We start from the raw sequence: 21648 nt of genomic DNA on the forward strand, positions 1-21648 counted from the left end.
GTGTGTGTGTGTGTGTGTGTGTGTGTGTGTGTGTGTGTGTGTGTGTGTGTGTGTGTGTGTGTGTGTGTGTGTGTGTGTGTGTGTGTGTGTGTGTGTGTGTGTGTGTGTGTGTGGCGCCCCAACTGACTTTTCTGTGAGTCAGTGACCCCTGACTCAAAACAGGTTCCCTGCCCTTCTCAGACAATGCAGAAACTCTGTTACGGATAGACTGCAGGAGTTTTTCAGGATTCCAGAGATATCCCAGAAAAATTCTTCTGTATCCAGGGATGCATTTGTTCTTCTGTTTATTTAGTGGAAGAGCAAACATGCTCTTTCGGTAACCCCTGTATTCCTTGTTCCACGAGGAATAAGAGAGCTTCCAAAAGAAGGGAATTTTCTGACAATAGGTCCAGTCTAGACAGGCCAAATATTGGAAAAACCTCTTCCTACAGAAGAATTGGGGGGGAAAAAATGGCAATGTAGAGGAGAGTGTATAAGGGCTAGGGATAGCAAGTGTTGGAGAGGAGGAGACTAGAGAGAGAACAGGGCTTCAAGGAAGCGGTGGGGTCCTGGGGAAAGGATGGGGCAGTAGATTTTCACTTGTTCTGAGATTTAAAAAGTGATCTTGGTGTAAAAAGGTTGGAGACCATTGACCTAGAGAACAGCCAAATCCAGGTGGACCCTAGCATGCAATCCTAGCAGTCAGGGGAAAATAAAATTAAAAAGATGGTACAAAGTTACAGGGCAAGGAGTGAAGTTACAATTAAGACTATTCTTTCAATAGTAACCTCAGAAGTGGCCTTACAATACACAAGCTTAATCCTATCAACTACATGCACTCCCCTCCTTGCTGCCTCTATCAGCAAGAGGAGAGGCTGGGAGGAAGGCAACAGTGTGGGGGGATTGGTAGGGGAGGCTGACAGAGAAGCAGCAGGCTGTGGACAGAAAGTGCTCCATGGGATGTTGGCACTGCTCCATAGAAAGCTTGGACACCTGTGGACAGATGTGGCAGCACCGGTCCCTAATACAGAGACAACAGTGTAGGGTGGCAGGGAGTTCCCTGGGAGCACACTGGCTGCTGGCCCTGTCCCCAAAGACTATCAAATAGTCATGTAACTGATAATATTTGATGGGTTACATGACTATTCAATTAATTGGCAACACCTCTATATTGAAGCTGGCTGGGCTCAGTTCTCTCTGCTCCCAACTTCCAGGGCTTAAGTGCTCAGCAGGTTTAGTCTGGTCTAAGGATGTTATGTAACAAGTAAATGACTAATAGTGTATTTGATACAATGTGTATTGAGTACATGATTAGTTGATAAAGGGCTGCTGCAGCTCTGCAGTTTAAATGTAATAAATGTTTAAATGTGTGCAGGCAGCCTGGTTCCCACTACATTTAAACTGCAGAGCTGCACCAGGGGTAGGTCTGGGACCCTCTGCCTGCTCTGCCCCCCTCCATCCCTGCAACACGAAGACTGCAACACGAAGACTGGCTTTTAAGCCAGCTCCCTCAGAACCGGCTTCTGCTTCCCCTCCCTTTGAACAAACGCAGTAGGGAGGCAGAGGGAGGGCTGCAGAATGAAAGTAGTCAACTCAACTACCCAATAAACCTAGGCTTTTGTTGTCTGATCAGCTATTCTTTTACATCCCTAGTCTGATCCCCCTGAAGAGGGAGCCAGTCAGGTCACATTTGTGAGCAAGTGGCACTATGACCAAATATATGGGATTGCAGCACTACTTGATCAAATTTAGCACATCTATTCTCTGGCATGGTGACAAGAGATAGCTGAGCTAAACTTGAGTGCCACTGTGACCCTAAGCTTCATGTTACAATGCCCAGAGAGCAGAGAGCCCAGCCCAGCCCAGCCAGCTCTGTGGGGACTGGAGCCTTAGAAGCTGCTGTTAAAGGGAGAGCTCTGTTCCCCCAAACCTTATACACATCCTGGCAACCAAATGTTGATGATCACTGTAAAAAGCCTTAGTTTCATTCTGAAGGAGACTGACTTGCTCAAGATTACCAAGTATTTAAATAAATGTGAGGGAATCTAATCTGGACAGCAGTTTTCCCTAGCCTTTCCATTTGGGTTTTTTGGCTACTTGACTGATAGCCCAGAAAAAAATTAACAGAATCCTCAATACCACAAAAATAAAATAAAAAAAACCCTCCAAAATGTTTTTTTCCTTAATACTTTTAGATTTAGGCGTCTCACTATTTTTTCCTTACTCGTACACCACACATCCCAGTCTCAGTACTCCTCCTGTTTCCCCATACAGTCTCCTTCCCTTCTGTTAGAAACTTTTGATAGCTCCCTCCCAGGTCTGTCAATCATTCTGTCACTGAAGAGTGTTAAGTTAAAAAGCAAACTCAATCTTTGCTAGTTGGGACAATAACAATTCCAACTCAATCCAACTCTAAGTATGACATCCCTGGCCAGTTTTGCTAATCGTGTCTAACCTCTTCTGCTTCCAACTTCACAAACAAGCATTAAAATGATACTGACAGTAAGGTTGCTTCTGCTAGGAATATGCCTTCTGCAATAGCACCAGAATGGGGACTCCTTCCTTGCCCTATTAAATAGGAAAAAAATCTATATATTATAAGAGTCCCTCTTAGACAAAGTATTTTCACCTCAACAGTGGACTAATTTCAGGCTCGTCCCTCCAGGCCTCAAATGGCATTCAGTGTGTGCTGGGGATTTAATAACTCGAGTTTAAACAGACAGAATCCAAGGCTGTGACTTCACAGTACTAGTTTCCAAAAAGCCCATTTACCATTCAATCTTGCTCCAGTGTTGATACAGCTCAGGTAATTTCTAAATTTTTAAAAACTATTTTAGTCAGCAGGTTTAGCTAAAATGTTAAAAACATGACAAGTCAGCAGACCTTGTCTACACTACTTTCATAGTTCAGCTGAATCAGTAATAAATGTTGAGATTTAGGGATGTAAATGCCTATTAAACCAGTTAACTAGTTAAACACTGAATAGTAATAGAGAGGTAGCCATGTTAGTCTGATCTTGCTAAAACAAAAGGAAAATATAATTTACGCCATCACGTGCCAACAGTGTCCTTCTGCTATGTACATTGAACAGACTTCTCAGACACTTTGCCAAATAATTAATGCCCACAAATCAGACAACTTCACAAGGAAAAAACAGTTGCTTTTCATTTCAACCTACCTGGTCATAGACTTAACGACATTACTACATGCATCTTACTTCAAAGAGACTTTACAGAGGGAAACTTCAGAACTTTCATTCATGCTTAAATTTGACACTTTACCAATGGGCCTTAACAAAGATGCTAATTACCTTACCCATTACAAAGATAGCTTCCCCACTATACCCCTGATTAGCCATTCATTGACTCAAATAGCTATTCCCTCCATCCCTCTCCTCCACCCTACCTTCTGTACTAAATCTGATTTGTCAGTTTAATAACGTGTTCACTTTTTTCACTGTATTCCTTTGGTATGTAAGGTCATGCCAATTCTCTTCCAAAATATGATCTGAGGAAGTGGGTCTGGCTCACGAAAGCTCATCACCTATTAAACCATCTTCTTAGTCTTCTAAGTTCTACAAAGTTTTTCCTTTTGTTTTGGTTAAACGCTGGCAGCCTGGTCTTTACCTGCTGGAGCTGAGGTCCTGCCACAGTTGTGGGGCAAGGATCCTGCCCACTGCAGGCAGGAGTCTGCTCCAGGCCACCCCAGATGGGCTACCACTGGCAGTGGTCTGCTTCAGGCTGGGCTGCCATGGACAGGGTCCAGTTGGTTGGCTCTCCATAGGTGGCGATTCCGTGCGGATTACACCGGTCTAATTAACCAGTAACCATTCCAGTAAGCCTAATGCTTACTGAGTAACTGGTTAATTTTCCTTATCAGAATCAGCCCCCAAAAAGATCTAACCATTCTGGATTAGCTTCTCAATTGGCATGAAACTTCTAAAGCCCCAAATTCAATAAATTAAAAGTTACAATTAGTGGCAAGAGTGTTGTTAGAGGGATCTCAAAACTAACTTGTTCACTATTTTGACCATGATCTTCACCTGGGCTGCAGCATGGCCACAGAGAAGTGGGATTTAGGAATAGATGTCAAAAATTGCAGTTCTGAATTGTGAAGGCTCTTTTCCATGAGAGCATCTTTGATCACAAAACTGCATCTCAGAGGTGCTTCTGAGCAATCAGAGGGACAAAGGGAATCGATGTCTATTAAATAGGCTTTGTCTATACTGGGGTGGGCAATAATTTTTTGCTGGGGGCCACTTCAGAAATTTTTGAAGTGACCACAGGCTGTTTTGGAAGGAGCAGGGACAAGATACTTCCCTAGTTCCCCACCCAGACCATGACTGGTCTGGGGGTGGAAGAGCACCTTTGCCCCCTCCTCACCCAAGGCACCCATGCCACTGGTGGTTTGAGGAGACTGTGCACTCCCCTTTTGCCCCTAGGCCAATCAGGATCCGGGGGCGGAGGAAAAGTGTGAAAAGTCTCTTCCTGCTCTGCCAAGGGAGTGTGGCACTTATAAGTGCCGCTGCATGCTCCTCCCTGGGTGGGGGCAGAGTCTCCACAGGTTGGATCAACCCACATGCCAGGTTGGATCTGGCCCATAGATGCCCTTTTGCCCACCCCGGTCTACATTAACTCCCCACCCCCATCCCAGATCTACTCTATGTAACTATGTAGCTACGCCTCTTGTCCTGCTGGAGTAGCCAAGTTACTGGGATAGCACTCCAAGATCTGATAAAACGGACTTCCGGTGGATTAATTCTCAGCCTCAATCTGCCACCTAGTGGAAACAAGGCCACAGAGAAGGAAATATCTAGAAAGTCTGATAATCCAAAGAAACATCAGCTGGCAGACGGCCTAAGTTATATAAAATGTACACTTTACAAGAGAATGAGTTGTCTTATAGCTCTGACTAATGAACAAGTGGTGCCTGCTGAATAACAGTGTCTTCAACAATGCAACATTGTCTTGTGGCAGAAACTGGTGCCTCAAGCAACTATGGGAAGCACTGACATGCAGTCACCAATATGAATGTTAACTAGTGATAATTTACTAGTCGAGTAGTTGATGGAAATTCTATTGACTACTTGACTAGTCGATAAGCACTTCTACTGTCCTCCTCTGAAATATACAAGAACCCCAGCAGGGGCTCTTGTGCACTTCAAAGTTGGAATGCCGCCTGGAGTGGAGGGCCAGCGGAAAGTCCCCCGCTGACTCCAGGCTCCATCCGGGGGCTCTTGTACATTTCAAAGGAGGATTGTGGAACTCCGTGTACAGTCTGGGGCCAGCAGGATGTCCAACTGACTCCAGGCTGCATCTGGGCCTGCCAACTTTGAAACATACAAGCGTTCCCAGCGGGGGCTCTTGTGCATTTCAAAGCAGAAGAGCCCTCATGAGCCCAGGGTCAGCTGGGGAGTCCCCCGCTAACCTGAAGCTCCATGGTGTACTGCCTATTTGAAATGCCATGTGAAGCCCAGGGTTAATTGGGGACTCCCCAGCTGATCCCAGGCTCTGCGGAGCATTTCAATAGAATACAGATCCTGGATTCTGCAGAAATGCATGTGGAGCTTGGGATCAGCTGGGGAGTCCTCAGCTGACACTGGGCTCTGTGCAGTGCTGCCACTTTGAAGTACCCCCGCTCCTCCCTGCCTTTGCTGCCTCTATCAGATAGCGGCAGCAAGGGGGAAGGGAGGGGAGATTGACTAGTTGACTGACTATCCGATAAGCATTTGCTTATCAGAGAGTCCTTAACATCCTTAGTCCCCAGCTGATCCCGGGTACCACCTGGCATTTCAAAGCAGCAGCATGCAATGAGCCCAGGCTCCATGAGCAATGCCACTTATAAGTACCCCCCTCTTCTCTCACCCCTTACTGCCTCTGCAGTAGGAAAGGAAATGCAGATGGAAGAACAAATTAAACAAAAATGCAAAATCAGTAGCAGTCAGATGACAATGCCAATGCCAATGCCAGAAGCCCCAGCGGGCATGTACAGAACAAGTAATCAAGTGATCCCTCTGCCACCCATTTCCAGCTTTGGACAAACAGTGGGAAGGTGAACTATTCCTACCCATCCTGAGTAACAAGTATTGATGGACCTATCCTCCACGAACTTAAACAAGGTTTAAAAAAAAAAGCTATATAAGTCTTGGTCTTTCCATATTCTCTGGCAAGAAGCTCCACAGGTTGATCGTGCACTGCATGAAGAAATACTTCCTCTTTTGTTTCAGATTGGCTACCTATTAGTTTCATTTAATGTACCTCTAGTTCTTGTGCAACTTTAAAAAGTCAATAGTCCTACAGTGCCTTAGACTAAAAATATAAGCTAGTTCTTACATTATGGGAATAAGTAAATAATTTTTCCGTATTCATTTTCTCTATACCTATCATGATTTTATAAATTTATCGTATCTCCCTTAGTCTCCCCTTTTCTAAACTGTAAAGTCCATCTTTTTAAGCTCCCTTCACATGGCACATGTTCCAAACCTCTAATCATTTAAATAATCCTTTTCTGAACCTTTTCCAATGTCAAGATATTTGAGATTAGGCGACAACGCAGTGTTCAAGATGTGGGCATACCACAGATTTATATAGTGGCAGTAAGATATTCTCTCAAATGATTCCTAACATTTTTGCTTTTTTGACTGCTGCTACACATTGAGTGATGTTTTTCAGAGAACTATCCACAATGATGCCAAGAGCTCTCTTGATTTGGAACAGCTAAATTAGTCCACATCATTTTGAATGTGTAGTTGGAATTATTTTTCCAAAGTGCATTATTTGCATTTATCAATATTCATTTGCCTTTTTCTCCAATCACCTAGTTTTGTGAGATCCTTTTGAAGCTCTTTAGTCTGCTTCAGTCTTAACTATCTTGCACAGTTTAGTATCATCTGCAAATTTTGCCACCTCACTATTTATCCTTTTCTCCAGGCCATTAATAAATGTTCAATTGGATTGGTCCCGGTACAGACTCTTGGGGGACATTAGTTACCTCTCTCCATTCTGAGAACTGACCATTTATTCCTATCCTTTGTTTCCTGTCTTTTATCTAGTTATCAATCCATGAGAGGATCTTCCCTCTTATCCCATGATAGCTTATTTTTAGAGCTTTTGGTGAGGAGCCTTGTTAAAGGCTTTCTGGAAATCTAAGTACACCATATCCACTGGATCTCCCTTGTTTACTAATCTACTAGACTAGTAAGGCATGATTTCCCTTTTCAGAAACCATGTTTCCATCCCCTCCCCCAAAAAAATATTCATCTGTGTGTCTGCATATTTTATTATTGGTCATAATGTCTCAAAGGGAGCATGCCAACAAAAAAGTTTAATACATACAAGTATGCTACATTATGGTCTTTGTAGAAGCCCCCCCACTGACAATGCTGGCCATTTTGCTGTGACTGATAGAAGAGCTTAGCCCAAGATATACCAGACAATGATCTATAGTTAAACTGAATTTAATCTTTTTTTCTGAACAAGCTTGACAGTCCTGTTTTAGATCATGTACTTGCAGTGTGGTAACAAGCATTACCGAACTGTGGTTCAAATGAACTACATAAAACAGAAGGTATATTTTTTGGCAAGAGCTAGGTAAAAAGTTCCTTCAGACTATGAAGTAAAATTATTTCTACCCTGAAGTCTGAAATTGCACATTGCCTGAACATATAGTGGGAAGTTGTAAATCAGACTGATACCTTGAAAAGCTGGTATAAGATTGAGTAAAGAATGCATGCCAATCTGTATCCATTTATTTTAAATAGAGCAAATAAGGATCCAAATACAACAAGGTTATTTCATCAATGGTGGACAAAGAAAAAAATCTTCTGTTTAATCCCTAGAATACACAGATAACTTACTAAGAGTGCCACAACAATCCAAGAACCAAAGTAACAGAACCCAAAAAGTTTAATGAAAAAATTTAACAGTGCTTAGTCTTTAAAGATATTTTCTAATTTGAAAATAAGTAGTTAAAAGTCAGGGAATTTTAAAAAGGTTTTGATTTTAATCCAATCAGTGCATCATACTAGAAAAAATGAATACCTATATTACATAACGTATGTGCTTACTTTTCTAGTATAAAAACATTGCTGGTTTAAACCTTAGGGAACTAAAACATCATTTGTTGACTTTAGCATCCACTCCCCTTTTTGTAATTTTATAAAAAGAGGCAGTTTCAGAATTTAAATTGCCCAAGTCTTAAAATGTTACTTGTGAGTCTGAAGATTTGTCTGCTATAAAAAAGTTAGCATTTACGTGATATCAGTTGTCATACCAGGTACATTCAGTGGTTGTAATACTTATCTAGTCACTAGTATAGACAAAGTTCCAGCATATCCAGCTTGCCCACACTGGTGAATTAGTAGTATACCAGTTGATGTCACAAATACTAATTTTTCCTAATATAGACAGGATTGCAGAATCACACATCTAGTTTTTTAAAGTTCTGAAACTGAACTTCAGTTCAAAGGGCTCATCTAGACTATACTAGAGTGTCGAAAGAAGATATGCAAATTCCACAGAATCTGTAGTTTACACAGCTTTTTCGGCAACCCCCCCCTTTTTCAAAAAGCTGCTCTGCCTCAAAAAATGAGGTCTTTTATCCCTGGATATCAGAACACATGTTGGGTATAAAACTACAACCCATAATCAGTGCGGATGCCATTCTGAAAAAAATCTTTCCTGAGCCCCATTGTCAGGGCTTCAAACACCTCCAAATTCTTAAAGCTCATTAGAAGCAAGTATCCCACAGACCTGGAGACCCACTCTCAGCAGCACCAGACCATGCCAGAACAGATTCAAAACCAACAGTGATACCTGCATAAATGCAATACACCCCCCCAAAAATACACACTTCAAGGATCCATGTGTATAACCCATGCTTACTACATGGTGTACCTCATCTTATGCACTAAATTCACAACTACGTGGATGAAACCAGACCACCACTATGCTCCTAAATGAGCTCACAGGAAAATAAGACAAAAACATCACAGACAAACATTTTTCAAAGACGATCTGTATATAACTTGCCAAGTCCTCATCCTCAAAACAAAACCTAAGACACTTTCAAAAGATGAGTCTGGGAGCTTAAACTCAAAACTTTGCTAGATACCAACAATCATGAACTGAATAGAGACTCTGGATTTATGGATTATTTGACACCATCTATCACTAACACCCTTATCCTACCCTAGCTGTCTTGCCCAACTTCCTTTCCTACTTATGGGGAGGGAAGGAAGGGTTAGGATTAGGATTAGAGATACTAAACAGCATACTACCTCATCCTGGTGCTGAGCGCTAAAACTGAGGGCTTATCTCCACTATGGGGTGGATGATCATCGCCACATCCAATCTACTAGTAGTAGTGAAAACCCACTAAACAGACAGCTATTCACTCTCCCGTAAACTCCAGTTTGCCACAAGAACAAGATAGAAGAAATTCTCTCCCACTGATTCTGTTAACCTAGGTGGTAAGATCTAAGCTACATCAACTTGAGTTATGCAAACCTAATCTAAAATTGAGTAGATTATATAAAGGTATATCCACTATAGATTAAGTATGTGAAAAGTTAACCAATTAGTATGCTAACTGGTAAGCATCACCCTAAATGCATAATGGTTACTAGTTTTAGTTAACTGTAGGGGCTGGAGTAGCTCCCTGCCCTCTCCTCAGGGTCCACTGCATGTATGGGCAGATGAGGAAGTTTTGCTGTGGGCTCTGCAGCATAAAGCTTATAGCATGTGTAATTGCTAAGATTTTCAACAGTTACATGGTTACCTTTTTTAATTGACTTTACATACCTAGAGTAGATCTGCCCTGAGTACATTTCCCAGACAAGACGAAGAGCTCTAATGTAAGCTCAAAAAACATGTCTCACCAACAAAATCGATGAGGTCCTCTTTTATTGGATCCATCATCTCTGTCTAATTCCCTGGGACCAACACTGCATATCTGTACTATTAGCATACATCACTGACATTACGTGATGTCACTGAACTGCTACTAAATTTCAAGTGTTCTATTAAAAGCAAGTAATGAAGCATGGAAATGAAAGTTAAATCTTAGTTTCATAACAGTTTATTGAGCATGAAACCACTGAGCCATACAGCAATTTTCAAAGCGCTTTCTGAGCTAAGTTGTCCAAAATACCAAATATCCAGCAGAGAACAGAAGTTTTTAGAAAAAGCGACCAAAGTTAATTGCATAATAAGAGGTGACAGAGCAAAATTAACATTTGAATAGTTAACCCTAAAAAGTTAACCTCTGATTTCAAAAGATGAACAGAAGTATATGGTCTTATCTAGGGATGTTAGAAATAGTTTTAGTAATAGAGTAGCCACAACAATTCTTAGCACTTAACACAGTAACTAAACGTTCCCACAGGGCAGGGACAGCAGCCAGTATGCTCTTAACTCCAGTCCTGGGGAGCACCCTATCATCCCATGCTGCTGCCTCTGTATTAGAGGAAGCAGCACAGGGTCAAAGGCAGGAAACAGTCCATGAGGGGTGCCAGTTAAAAAACCAGCTCCCTTGCAGACTGTTTCCTGCATGCTACTCAGTGCTGCTGCCTCCTGACAGAGGCCGCTCTGACAGCCCATGGAACAGCCTCTGTACATGGCTCCCCTGGAGCTACCTGCCCTACCGCCTGCATTGCTGCCCCTGAGAGGCAGCAGCATGGAGGGTGAGAGGAGGGGGCAGGTGGGAGAGGATACATAGGAAGCTGGCTCCCTGCACACTCCTGCCCCATCTATCCAGATAATGAGGGCGGGAAACAGTGGTGCTTGTGGGGAGCTAGCTTTAAAGCTGGTTCCCCACTGGCACCAGCTCCCATCCCCCTTGTGTGTAAAAATGTAACCACTGAAAAATTTAGCAGTTACACCTTTACAAAAAATACATTTGCTAACATCCTTAAACTTAATCTAAGGACAAGAAGAAATTAAGCAACATTCACAGTGTTGTCAGCTAAAAATGGATTCATGTTATTACAAACATCTGCCAGAAATCATATTAGTCAGGTATATGAAGAGATGTAAGCCCCTACTGATATGCCAGCAATAGCCCCTTGCTTATGTGCAGTTATATAAGCAAAAGCACAGTACACAGGGGCCTGACTTTGAATCGTGGGGTTATGCTACCACTTATTCATACCCTGAGGGGGGGAATTTTGGGGCTATGAACTTTAACAATAATAAAGCACTACCAAATTGAAAGTGTGTAGTTCATATGATTGCAGACTAAAATAATATTTTGTGGAATAATTCATGCAGAGACTTTTATATTTACTGAGGCAGTAGTTGAGTGACTTGTCCCCATCAGTCACGGAAATAAGATCCACATCTTCTAACTTGAGTACTATTTCTATTAGACAATACTGCAACCTGCAGAGAATGTAGTCTAAAGGGTAAGAGCCATTTCAAACTTGAGGTTTCCAAATTATCTAGCATTCTATGTTAATTTAGGAACACCATGTCTACCACATGCACCAGGTTTGCCCAATGAGCTTTGAAATAGGGTTAAATAGCTTTTGCTTAATAAAATACTCATACAAGTCTGTCAAGCATGGGATTTAGGAGAAAGCCAGAAGAGTCTCAGACCAAGTTGCTAGATGTGAGTGCAATGAACTTTAAAAAAAAAAACAGACTAGTTAATATTCAGCATGTAGCTCTTCAGACAGAAGTCAACATTTGTGTGCTTCATGCAGCTCACTTAAATGCTACCACAACAAAGATTAGTTGGCAAGAATAGATCTGAGCTCTTCTTCAAAAACTTCACCATGATCACTCCTTTGTGAAAGGAAACTGTCTACTGAGCAAACAGGGAGACACCACCACTCAAACGTTTCAGTTAATAGTTACCAAGCTCTTAAACTTGTATCAATGGCATTATGGCCAGTGGTTCTCTTTATAGGAACACGTGGAATGGCTGTATTTGTGAAAGACAACAATGATCAAACTTTGCAGATTGCTCTAAGGAAGAAGACTGCATTTCTCTAATCACATGAATTCTATAAGGATCTTCAAAAGACAAAGAAATGCTTAAAATGTTAGATGCAAGAGTATTTAGAACATACCTGTTTTGAAAAACCAAACCAAAGATTTGCATTTATTCTAGAAATGCAAGTACTTTTTTCTAATAAAGTGTTAGGAAACAAGAATTCTATGTAATTCTTTATGAGAAAGGAAAAATAAGATTTTTTTCCCCAAAGACAGCTAACCTTTATGAGGTTAAAATATTGATTAGAAAGTTATTTTATATATAAATAGAAGTGCCTGGAGATTCCAACCAACATCACATAATTGGGCTAGATCTAGTACAAACATGGAAAAAAATAGTCCATTCCCCGAACACTTTTCATTCTCACTTGACAAAACAAGCAGGATGCTGGGAACCAGGGTTGTTAAAAAGTGGGTAATGGGAAACTGCATAACCACTGAACAAAAATGCATGAATAAACCAATTTTTCAGTTTGCTGACCATTCCATAAAATTGACAAACTCATTCTAAATCAACCCAAATCAATGTCTGGGTTTCTCAAGCAAATGAAAGCTATCTGTTCCAGGTCAAATGAAGTGTTTTGTTCCAAAAAGCAATGTTTCATTTAATCTTTAGGGTGTTTTTAATAAAACAGTACATTTTGAAACAGCAATTTTGAATAAAAAAAATTGACGTGTTTGATTTTAAAAGTGCCAGAGAAAAAGTTCAATTTTTGATCAGCACCTACTCTTATACTGTATCCAAGGTTAGTGTCTGGTGCACTAAATGCAGGAAGCAGCTGGGAGGCTCAAGTACACAAAAATGGATATTTCAAAGACATGCTCCAGCTTTGAAAAATCCTGGAATATCTTGATTAAGAATGGCAGTTTAGCCATTTCCTAGAACCCTTTTTCAGTGCTATCTGTTCACTACTGAGTCTTCCCAGTGTAGAAAGGTCATTCTCTGAGGCATGTTTCCCAGAACACTCTTCTTGTTACTAGCCTTTAATTTTTACAGACCAGCAACTACAAACTTGAAGAGACCATTTAAAAAGCTGACTACATCTCCTTTCTTCTTCTTGCAAGGCTAATACATGCTCTGGTATTGTTGCATGCATTTTTCAGTACATCCCAGTCTAATACTGAGGGGAATTTTAAGAAACTTCATTCTTCCATATGCAATGTTTCTGTTACTTAGTCCCTACTTCAAGTCTCATTTTTCTATCTATGCATGATGTGAAAGGTACGGAAATATTTTTCCAACAGCAGAATAGACAGCAAAAGTATATAAACTCCAGAGATTCAAGTGCTCTCAGAACAAAGAAAGAAAAATAAAGAGTCAATTACAGGAGGAACTATCACCAAGTTTAATAATTTCATTGAGTTGCTCTTTAAGGTTGTGACCAGCCAGATAGCTTTATACTATACAAGCTTGGAGGACTAAAAGAAAGGTCTAATACTGAATTACAATGAAGAGAGTTTAAATGTTTAAGTCTTTAAAACCCAATTATACAGATTCATGTTTTTAAAGTTAAAGATATTTAAACGTTTCCATAAAACTACAATACAGTAGGGGTACACAACTGGTTAAAAGATTGTACTAAGAGTAGTTAATGGTTCATTTGATAACTAGGGAGTGAATTTAGTATGGTACCACAGGAGCCAGTTCTGAGTCCAAAAACATTAAAAAATGTCATTAATGGCTTGGCTAATAGAGTGAAGAGTGTGTTTATAAAAAATCTGTGAATGAAACCAAACTGAGAAGTTCCACATGCACTTTGAAGGATGGGTTAGAATTAAAAGACCTTGACAAACTGAAGAAATGGTCTGAAATCCATAAGAAATTTAACAAAAATGAAATCTGTCAAATTCTGATTTATCACAGTTTAAGATGTGGACAAACTGGAGTCCAGAAGAAGCAACAAAAATGACAAATAATTCAGAAAACCTGCAGTACTGAAGAAAGGTTAAAAAACGAGGGCATGTTAGTCTTGAGAAAAGGCAGATGGAAATGAACCTGGGAAGTATCAATACATTAAGGGCTATTAGAAAGAACGAATTAATTGTTCTCCAAGTAGTAATTGCCTTAATCTCCAGCAAAAGAGATTTAGGTTATATTTTAAGAAAATTTTTCTAACTATAAGAGCATTAGACTTCCAAGGAAGGAGGTTGGGGAATCCCAATAATTGGAGCCTTGTAAAAAGCAAGGAAGTATACACAGCAGGTTCTTTGGTTAACCTCCACGATTATATGTAGGGCCCCTACCATCCCCACATTGTTGCCTTAGAGATAGCAGTGTATGTGGGCAGGCAGGAGTTGCTGTACAAAGGGAGTCTGCTTATAAGCCTTCCCTTTCCCCTTGTGTAAAGGTAACCACTGACATTTTCAAAGTTACATGTTTACCTAAACAAACATATTTTAACATCCCGAGTTAAAAAAGATGCCTCTGAAGCAGAGGCAGCAGCCCCCATTTGGGGTGTGTGGGGAAATGCATGTAGTCTATAGCATTAACCTATAAGCTTTTGTTTATCAGATAACTGACTACCCAATTACATCCCTAATTGGAAGTGCTATTTGTTTTATGGGAATTTGACTAAAGTATATTTTAAATATATGCATGTGGACACAATTACATATTAGTACATTTTCATAGAAGTAAAAAATTCAGTCATGGTTAGGGATGTGAATGACTAGTCAAGTAGTCTGCTATCCGATAAGCAAATATTTATCGGATAGTCAACACAGTAGTTGACTAGCCGTTTTCCCCCTCCCCCACTCTTGCTGTCTATCAGAAAGAGGCGGGGGGGGGGGGAGAGAGAGAAAGAAAAGGAGTGAATGCTTCAAAATGGCAGCATCACACTGAGCCCAGGGGTCAGTGGGGGGAGGCCCCAGCTGATTTCACGCTCCATGTGGCACTGCTGCTTTGAAATGCCACAAGGAGCATGACCCAGGCTCCTCGTCATGTTTCAAAGCGGCAGTGCCGCATAGAGCCCAGGGTCAGCAGGGGAGTCCCCAGCTGACCCCAAGCTCTCCACAGGGCTTTTGCCTTTGAAGTGGGGCTGCTTCTATACTTCAAAGGCAGAAGCACCCTTATGGACCCCCCATTCGAAGTTAATCAATCAACATTTAACCCTAGTCATGGTGCTATCGTTGCAGTATGGCCGAAGAGGACCTTTACATAAGGCCTCCTTTTAGAGGAGTTATAAATAGAAATCATTTGGGCTTAAGTTTCTCAGGCTTGTTCAAAGAAACCCAAAAAAACATTTTCTGAGAGGAAGAAAAAAGAATGGTGGTGAGGCTTCCGGGATGAAACCTAGTTTAAGAGAATTTCAGCTATTTGAATAATCTGATCAGACATTTTGTATGCGTTTTAGCAAACATGAACAGATGCATATGAACTTTTAAAATGTTACCTATAGTCAATGGGAATGTCAGTATTCCCAAGTTTTGAAAAAGGATTGATTAGTTGTAAAACAAAAATAGTATAGTGGATTTTATATATTAAGCTACATAATCACAATTTAATGCTTATTTACTTGAAGGCAAGTAAGCCTTTTTTAAAAATTGAAGTAAAATACAAACAGCTATATTCATGACACAGGGCTCTAACAAAACTCAGTTATATATAGCAACTGACTGCAATCTCTCAAACACAAAAGGGAGGAACACATGAAGTAGGAACAACAGTTGTTAGGATGTTTAACTAGCATCAAATGATTTAAAGCTAGAAAATACCTGCCCAAACAAATTAAAATCAAGAAATTCAAGAGGATTTTTATGTAAAATTTCACTGTAAAAGCTTTTGCATCAATTAAATGCCACATTAGTTACTACTGCTAATTTGTAGTTCTAAGTACAGTGACAGACATCCTGTGAGTATCTTGTTAGTGAGTCCTTTAAAGTCCTATTTATGTAGCATTTAAAGGTGGCAGCTGTCACATTCCCAACCAACTTAAAAAAAAAAATCTCAAGTCATATATAGTATACTAGAAGATTTACCCAATGTTAATTGAGTCCTTAAGTCAATTTTTGTTTTTTCTTCATTTAAATCACTGCTCTGGGTGGGCTGGGAACGAGGCAGTCAGTATGCAGACTGCCCTGGCTGTGTGTGTGTGTGTGTATGGGGGGGGGGGGGGGAGAGGAAGTGCAGCAGCTTGGGGGTCAGATGAAAAGCACCTCTTCATGACTGCTCCAGCGGGCACAGCCAGAAGAGGGGTATATATCCAGTTGGCTAGGGCAGGTCCAGGTTAGTCTGCCCCCCTGTACTCCACAGCCAGAGTGAACAATGCAGCAAACTGTGCACTTTCCCCACTCCCTGAGGAAGGGGAATAGCCAGCAATATTCCTGTGCAAGTTTGGGGGGGGGGGGGTTAACCCCCCCTGCCCTCTCTAAAGGGTATCTGGGGTGGCTGGGGCTTGGGCAGTTTGGGGGAGGGGGGAGAAGAGTGCAGGTCCCTTTCACTTTCCCGGTGATTTTGTCTTTTCTGAATGTTTTCTGAGAAACAATCCCATTGCAGACACATCCAAACCTTTATTTATTTATATATATATATAAACTGTTTAGGTGTATATATATTTTACACCTAAACAGTAGCACAAAGAGGAAAAACCAAGACACAATATGCTCTCTCTGTACATATATATTTGGCACAATCCCAAATCAAATCCACTAGATTTGTAAATCTTAATTTCTGTAGGGATAACGATGATACTTTCTCCTGGCCTTTCATTATCCAATATGTTCAAAAAACCTTACAAGGGAAAAAAAAAGATGAAAGTCATTTCTCTAATATCTGGTTCAGCAGAATCCTAGGTTACTTTGCGCTAAATGGGAGGGAAAAAAAATCCTGAACAAGCTCTTCCAGGGTAAATTCAGATGAGACATCGGAGTACATAGAAGGTCCTGAGACAAGCTGGATAAACCCTATTCTTATTTAATTTTGCTACCTGCTCCAAGGAGAATGTCATTGGCTATTTGCAAAGATCAATAAAACTATTTTAACCTGATTCCGTCCAAACAGAAAAACAATAAAACCCCATGACAAAAGACTAGACACTGAGTGCACCTACCTATCCTCTCCCACTCCAAAGCATTACAGATAGACAATAAGACAAATCTTTTCCATAAGCTTAGAAGGACCTTATCCTCAGAGCAAAACCACCCCCTTCCACTTAAAAAAAAAAAAAGTCAAAAACGAGTGTGGATGAACTAAAACTCCTATTCTTACACCCACCGAGACCTGCATTCCCACAGATAACGAGTTACTCTGGCTCAATTACAGACGAGACCCACCTGAAGGGCCAAAAAGCAGGACACTTCCCCCTCCCCCCCATCTTTCTAAAGCCTCCCACAACATGCTCGGCCTCTGACCTTTCGAGGAGTTGCATTTCCACGCACAGCCAAGCGTCCCTTCACTCGGCACGTGCGCGGCAGGGAGCGGGAGACAGGACCCTGGACAAGTAGCTGCCTCACCCCCCCCCCAATCGCCCTACGGTTGCCACGCGCGGGTGGGGGGGGACCCGCTGCAGGCAGCAGCTCCAGCCGAGGCAGCGGCGTTGCAGCCCGGCAGGCGCGGTGCGGGGAACCTCCACGCAGGCGAAGGGCCGGTCACCGGGGCACGGCAAAGCCCCGCGGACGCTGCTCGAGGGGGGCCGAGCAGCGGGCTCAGGCCACAGGCCCCCTCCCCGCCCGGGCCGCCCCCCCCGGCATCCCCGCGAGCCTCCCTCTGCAGCCGAGCGCTTCCCTCCTGGAACCGCCCCCCCCCCCGGGCCCGCCCGCTTCCTCACCCTCCAGCAGCCGTTGGATGATGCTGTCGATGTTGAGCTTGTCAATGTCCGCCATGGCCTCCCAGCGGCACCGCAGCGCCCGCACCCGAATCTCCCGCCTCTGGCCGGCCCCTCGCAGCAGACACCCGAAGCCGAACAAAATGGCCGCCGTCCCTTCTCAAGAAGCTCGGCCGGCGCACGAATACTTAATGGTCGCCGCGCGGCGGCCGGAACCTTTGCTAGGAAGAGCGGGTTCGCTTCACCCAGCGTCTAGCACTCACGAGATCCTTCCGCCGGGAGGGGGCGGGAGCGGGAGCAGGGGAATAGCTTGGAAGCCGGCAGGTGCGCGCGCCGTTGCAAAGCGATGGAGTGTTCGAGGGGGCCGGCCGCAGGTTCCCTCCACGTGCGCCTTGGCCCCAGTCAGTCAGAGCAAGCCCAGTATCCCCCCTGCGTGAGCAGTACAATCGAGAATAAGGGACAACCCATAACTATAACAATCCATGAAACAGGACTGTGCAGCACTTTAAAGACTAATAAGATGGTTTATTAGGTGATGAGCTTTTGTGAGCCAGACTCACTTCTAGTATTTGCACCATCTGTCCAGTAGAAAAAAAATCAGAAAATACCAGAGTTGTGCAATGTCCAGTATTTTGTGAATTTCCGGCTGGGTGCGGGAGGGAAGCCTGGCAGGGGCGGGGGGAGTGACTGAGAGGCGGTGCACAATTGGCTTTGGGAGCCCTGTGGTCACGCCCCCCCTCCCAGCTATTGCACAGGACCAGAGGCTTCAAGTGCCAATTGTGGCCGTCTCCAAACTGGGAGCTTCTGGTCTGCCTGCCGGGGGCACAGCCAGAAGGAGTCTGGCTGCGGCCAGTGGCTGCACCCACCCTCGCCAGGTCTTTGCTTCCTGCCCCCCCCTTCCTCCGTCCCCCACTCCTCCTGTCCAGCCCCACAGCCCCCAATCCTCCCCAGCTCTGCTTACCACCCCCTCTTCCTGCTGGCCAGCCCCACGGCCCCCGGACACCACCCCCTGCCAGCACTGCTTCCCGCCCCCCTTCCTCCGCCCCCCCATCCTCTCCTTCAACCCCACAGCCCCCTATCCCCCCCCAGCTCTGCTTCCTGCCCCCCTTCCATCCAGCCCCGCCCCCTTCCCCTCCCTCCCTGGTGCGCTCAGCTGGGAGCTGTGCCCTGGTGGGGGAGCAAGTGGCGGTAAGCGGCCGTTTGGGGTCTGTGCTCCCCACGGAGTTCCCCATGAGAGCACGGACCCCAAACGGCTGCTTGCTGCCGCTTGCTCCCCTGCCGGGACCCAGCTGAGTGGCGCAGCGCGCCACGGAGGGAGGGAAAGGGGGGCAGGGTGCTGACATACACGGCCAGGGAGCGTGGCTGTGTACGTCAGCGTTACAGACGCACAGACACTGGGCTACTATATATATGATGGCCAAGCCATCAGAGTCTTCTGTTGTTAAGGATCGCTATGAGACTGGATATGCCAAGTCTTGATAGGTCATCTACATCTGAAACTTTGTCTTGCCACTTAATATTCATGATTCCGCAAAGGCAGCAAAGGTGGAAACTAATCAATTTTTTCTCTTGGCACGAGTAGGTAGCCCAGGTCTCAGATCCATAAAGCAAGAAGCTTGATACTCACGCATGATATATCAGTATATTTGTTTTCAATGTCAGTTTGGGATTGTTCCATGCTCGTTTCGTAAGTCACTTTTACTCTATAATGTACTGATTTCATAGCAGAGACCAGATTTTCTCAAATTGAGAGTCTAGACCAGGCATGTCCAAAGTCCGGCCCGCGGGCCAATTGCGGCCCGTGTTCCGGTTTCATACGGCCCCACAGGTAATTTGGCAATATCTATCTTTTATGGCCCCCAACGAATCCATATGTATTGAGATGAATACATTGTAAAATCTCAGTTAATGTCAGTTGGTCTAAATCAGTTATAAATATATTTGGACACAACATGTATACTTGGTGTTATGTTTCTGATCATATTTTTTGAACTTAAAAGTTGACAGACAACCTTTATTACCAATAATATGTAATATACTTTACAATGTTCCTGACATATATTTCAGCTTCCTGGATTTTTTTTCATCTGGCCTTCAGATATGAAAGCCAGAGTGATTTAACACCTGTTTAGATTTGTCATCCATGTAACGAAATGAAAAGTATGCCGTTTGCAATAAACTTTGCATAAAATAGTTAATTTGCATTTAATTTTAATGGTTCAAAGAATGTCAGGCAAAATGGTCGGCCCTCACGCTTGTTCACTTCATCAAATCTGGCCCTCTTTGAAAAAAGTTTGGGCACCCCTGGTCTAGACCCAAAAGCCACTATGGGCTTTCAAGGTTATTTTAGAGGGGATCATGGTATTGCCACCATTACTTCTGTGCTGCCTTCACAGCTGGGTAGGTGACCAGAGAATGGCAGCTGTGAGCTGGGTGTCCAGCTCTGAAGGCAGCATCCTGTCATACAGAGGCAACTGGAGAGGGAAGACCTGAGGAGCCACTGGTCATGTGACATCCACCCAGCCCAGGAAAGGGCCAGTACAGCCCCTCTCCATCTCAGGTCCTGCCTCTTCCTGCCCTTGCTCCACCTCTCTCCTGATATCTTCCTGCATCTGATGCAGCCTAGGGGACGAGCAGGGCTGGGGGACCGAGGGGGAAGCAGAACAACACAGCCTCAGCTCATTTTGCTCCCCTGGCCATGTCGTGCCACTTCTCACAGGTGAAAGCAGGGGTGATCTGCCCACTGTTCCTGGAGTGGTGCATCAAGAGACCTCAGAGAGCAGAGGCCGCTTTGTTCTGCTTTCCCCACTGGTGCTGGCAAATGTGTGTGGAGCTGGACCCCTGCTGTGGGCACCAGGATCCTTGCTAATCTCCCTGCCCCTCCCACTCACAGCAGCCGTGCAGAAGTAAGGGTAGCAGTACTGCAATTTCTCCTACAAAAATCTTATGACCCTCCACCCCATAACTCCTTTTAGGTTCAAGACCCCTACAATTAGAATACCATGAAATTTCATGTTTAAATAGCTGAAATCATGACATTTACTATTTAAAAAAATCCTATGGCCATGAAATTGGCCAAAATAAACCACCAATTTTGGTAGGGCCCTAGCCATGAGGCTTCCATGACACAATTGGTGCTTCTGTTCCTCCATTAGTAAAATGGGTTAAATCACACTGAACTATGTCAGTTTTGCCTGTTTGGTTTTCCCTTTAATATTTACATACCCTCTGCTCTTGTTTCCCGCCCCTTCCACTTTTTTCCCTTCTCCCTTCTTCCCTATTTATTTTGGGTCTGTACATTCTAAACTCAAAACTCCGGTCATCTGAAGAAGTAGGCTGTGCCCACAAAAGCTCATGATGCCATCTTCATGTTTTGTTAGTCTATAAAGTGCTACCAGACCATTTGTTGTTTTTTTAAGTTTTTGTCTCGGGTGATCTGAAACTTAATTCAATAATGGCCCTAATGATGCCAACACTTCTGCAAAGGTGTAAATGTGCAGGAGAGTCTCCCTGTGCCTGTAGGTATTTGCAGGATTTTTGTGAAATGCTTTGAAATTACTGGAGGAAGACATAAAAAAACATTTAAATTTGTATTAAAATACTATATTAATATTTAAAGTTATTTTATTCTATGTGTAGTAGAAACACATTTTAGGCAAAGTCCAAATCAAATCAGCAGAGTTTCTAACAAATTAAATTGCATTTGCAGTGAGATGTAGTGACCTTTACTAGGATTGCTCATTGCTTTGCAGCTATGATTGAATATTGTTTAATGGGTTTATTTACTCTGAGTTTAATTTGCAGGGATGGCTGTGCCAACCCAGTTCCCTCCTCCCCTCTCCAAAATACATTGCTTCCACTGTGCATGCTGGATTCTTCACACAGCAGTTATGTAATAATCATAACAACTCATT

The 21648-nt window shown here is 43.1% G+C and overlaps 1 protein-coding gene across 1 annotated transcript in view; it reads right to left on the bottom strand.

Moving 5' to 3' along the window:
* Window positions 1-17921, bottom strand: part of PPP1CC (protein phosphatase 1 catalytic subunit gamma) — a 32905-nt gene extending 14984 nt beyond the window's left edge. Inside the window, exon 1 of the mRNA XM_075898698.1 lies at window positions 17738-17921. Within this exon, the coding sequence (XP_075754813.1) occupies window positions 17738-17792 (55 nt within the window). The 5' untranslated portion in view covers window positions 17793-17921. The remainder of the gene's footprint in view (window positions 1-17737) is intronic.
* Between the last annotated feature and the right edge of the window lie 3727 nt (window positions 17922-21648).

The sequence above is a fragment of the Pelodiscus sinensis genome, chromosome 15 (assembly GCF_049634645.1).
Source record: "Pelodiscus sinensis isolate JC-2024 chromosome 15, ASM4963464v1, whole genome shotgun sequence".
Taxonomy (NCBI): Eukaryota; Metazoa; Chordata; order Testudines; family Trionychidae; genus Pelodiscus; species Pelodiscus sinensis.